The sequence below is a fragment of the Bactrocera latifrons genome, unplaced genomic scaffold (assembly GCF_001853355.1).
Source record: "Bactrocera latifrons isolate USDA-ARS-PBARC rearing strain unplaced genomic scaffold, ASM185335v1 scaffold_53, whole genome shotgun sequence".
Classification (NCBI taxonomy): domain Eukaryota; kingdom Metazoa; phylum Arthropoda; class Insecta; order Diptera; family Tephritidae; genus Bactrocera; species Bactrocera latifrons.
The window spans coordinates 863794-866852 of record NW_017537190.1 but is presented as its reverse complement, the minus strand read 5'-3'; the positions used below and the strand labels follow the sequence as shown (position 1 = coordinate 866852).

Here is a 3059-nt window from a genome sequence, read left to right as displayed (position 1 = left end):
AGGCTTATGATTCACTTCGATCGCGCTTGTGTCATAAATAAGAAAACGCTTTTGCCTCCCAAAGCTTTTTTAGAGCTTTTCACGCAAAATAATTAATGGCCGTCTAAATATATAGTAACAAAAAATTGGGAATTCTATTACATTGTCGCAGACTTTTGACAATGAATAATTTTATAATTACTAATAGTAGAGATTTTGGCTTGCTAAGCTTTTTAAAGCTTTTCTAGCAATATGGGAAAGTAAAAAGTAACAATATTCTAGTCATTATAATAAGACATCAGTTATATCATACTTCAACAACAATCCATCACTTTTATATATACTATATACACATATCATTATACATATACATAAAATATATAGACCCCACTCATCTAGTCAACACATAACCAAATATTTGCACACAGAAAATTTGACTTATGAATTTTTTATAAATATTCAAAACTTGCGTATTGCTTATTGGTTTGTTTTTTCATTTGTTTAATTTTTCGTRAAATTACAACAACAAAAACAAAACAGAACAATTTCAATTGTAATCAATGTGAAAGTATAAAATAATATAGAACAATTAATTTAGCTGCAATGAAAATTCAAAATGGTAGCAACTAAAATTAGAAATTCAAAGCAAAAGCAAACAAAAAAATGCAAAAACAAAGCAAAGAATGCAACAAAAAAAAAACAAAAATAAAAGCTAGACACAGCCAAATCACTGATGCAAACTACATATGTATATACCGTCTTCTCTGTACTCGCCAATCCCCAATCGCCAACTGCCAAAAACGCCAAACCAACACCAAATAACTACCAACAACACTAAAAACAACAACACAACGATACGAATGAACTCAATCGATTTMCGATGACTTCCTTTTTGGCCAACATCGCTGCCACGCCGTCACGTGCCTCGCTGTGTGTACGTATGTGTGTGTGAGCAGACTTGCCACCGCACAAGACATTCGCTATCTGCACGACTTGAATACACAGATGTCCGTAAAGCGACAGACGACGTGCGCGGAGCAGCAAAACGAGCGCGAACTCTGCAGCAAACACTTCGAAACCTTCGACACCTTCTGGGGTCGGCCGGGACACGGTGCGCCCGTCGAGGTAACGGCAAAGCAGAAATTGGACAATTTGCTTTACGGCACCAGCAGTGAATGCTGGAATTGAGTGGCGTCGTCTCAGCGCTGCCGGCATAAAAAGCAAATCTAGTGCAATGACCGTTTCGCGGTGACGTGGAGGTAGAGATAATCACAAGCAGAAGAGAGAGGCGATAAAACACTGAAACACTTTAAATTGACTTTTGTTCGTAAGATTCGGTTACTTAAGCAAAAGTTATGCAATTTCAATCAGACTTTATCTTGCATAAGCAGTTACATACATACATATGTACACAAGTATGTGTATGTGTGTGCGTGTGCAGTCTTTTTTTTTTATTATCGAAACGAAAACGAAATGTCGTGGCGCGCGAAATTTTGTCGATTTGCCAGGTTGCAAGTTACACAAAGTTGAAACGAAAATGTGAAGTAGAGCGGGAAAAGGGAAATTTTGACATTAAGAAAATTTTATTTAGAAATTCAATTGCTTTAAATGTTACTTAAATTGTTGTTTTAACTTGAACATATTTTTTTATTCCGAAATACTTGTTTCTACTACGCTGTAATTTGTAGTTGTTGTAAATTTCAAAGCTGGCTTTCGCTGCATTATGTAAGTCAAACGGTTGGAATTTCAAGAAAATTAGCCAAAATGTTATTTAAATTATATTAAATTGTATTGACGTATTAGTAAAAATGTTTGAAATTGTATTATTTATAGTTATTGASGCATGCGCATAGATTAAAGAAAACTATATTTCAAAGTAAATAGTAATATAACAAAATCGAATGTAAATTGTAAATATACATATGCTAACTTATCAATAAATACCAAATGTTAAAYTAKATTATTATTATTTTATTTTTCAGTATTTATAATATTTAGCGGTGCTTTCAAGCACAGTTAGATTGAGTTGCTTAAGTAAACTGAACATAAAATTAGGAGAGTGATAAAGGAAACAGCAAGTTTCGGGCTATATGAAATTATAACCACATCCATCAAATACCGTTACTCGAAAAATTTTGCACTGCTCTAACTTAGCTCCAAATTTGTTATAAAAGTAATTCGCTACAAACGACTTTAGTATGGACGACGTTTTAAAATTAGGAAAAAAGTGGGAATAGCCGCACCCTTTAACAATTTCCGGCACCGAATTCGTAAAACACTAAATGCAAATCGACTAAGCTTGCTTAAAACAAATCTTTATAGCTACTTCGCATAAACTGTGAAAATGACTATAATTAGAAGATAACCACGCCCACTGTCTRTATAACGGTTACTWTGAAAACTACCAAAAATGTGCCAAATATAATGGTAATAATTAGACACTTAATTTTATACTCAAGATTGTACGAAAGTTCTTCATGAGAGCCGATATCCAAATTATGCAATAATTCTGGCACYGTCCACCTTTAAGTGGAATATATGAAATACTATGTATGTATTGGGAACTACTCGGCTAATTTAAATTAAATTTATTTTAATACTGCTTAAACATGTTGCTATCCTTGTGTCAGAGTGTCACAACCACGCCTACTTTCCGTCTGTCATAATTTTAAATTCCATCTGATTCCTTGACTTTACAGTGAGCAGTGAATGAATAATGAAATAAAACTTGGTACATATCGTGTTTCCCACTGAGTCTAATTCAAGTCTAAAATTTGTCGAAATCGAGGCACACGTTTGCATCGAAACATTTTTTTTAGATTGGTATGACTGTCAATGACATCTGTGCCAAATCTCACATCAAAATAGTCATTAGTTATTAGTACATAAATGATTGTCTTTCTAAAGTACATAAAGTGCTTTTTCGACGATTTTACGTAGAATGMAATTATTCAATGAAGAATTTCCATTAAATTTTGTGCGAAATCAAATCTCTGTTACTATTCTTTCCAAAATCACAAAATTTGACGTTAACGTCTGTGAAACAAGACTTCTAACCACTAGGATGTCATGAAGTGTAT

General features: G+C 33.4%; 1 protein-coding gene across 1 annotated transcript in view; it reads left to right on the top strand.

Annotated features, from left to right (window-relative positions):
- Positions 1-1479, top strand: part of LOC108974093 — a 10079-nt gene extending 8600 nt beyond the window's left edge. Inside the window, exon 6 of the mRNA XM_018941726.1 lies at positions 936-1479. Coding sequence (XP_018797271.1) covers positions 936-1167 — 232 coding nt within the window. The 3' untranslated portion in view covers positions 1168-1479. The remainder of the gene's footprint in view (positions 1-935) is intronic.
- The last annotated feature ends 1580 nt before the right edge of the window (positions 1480-3059 follow it).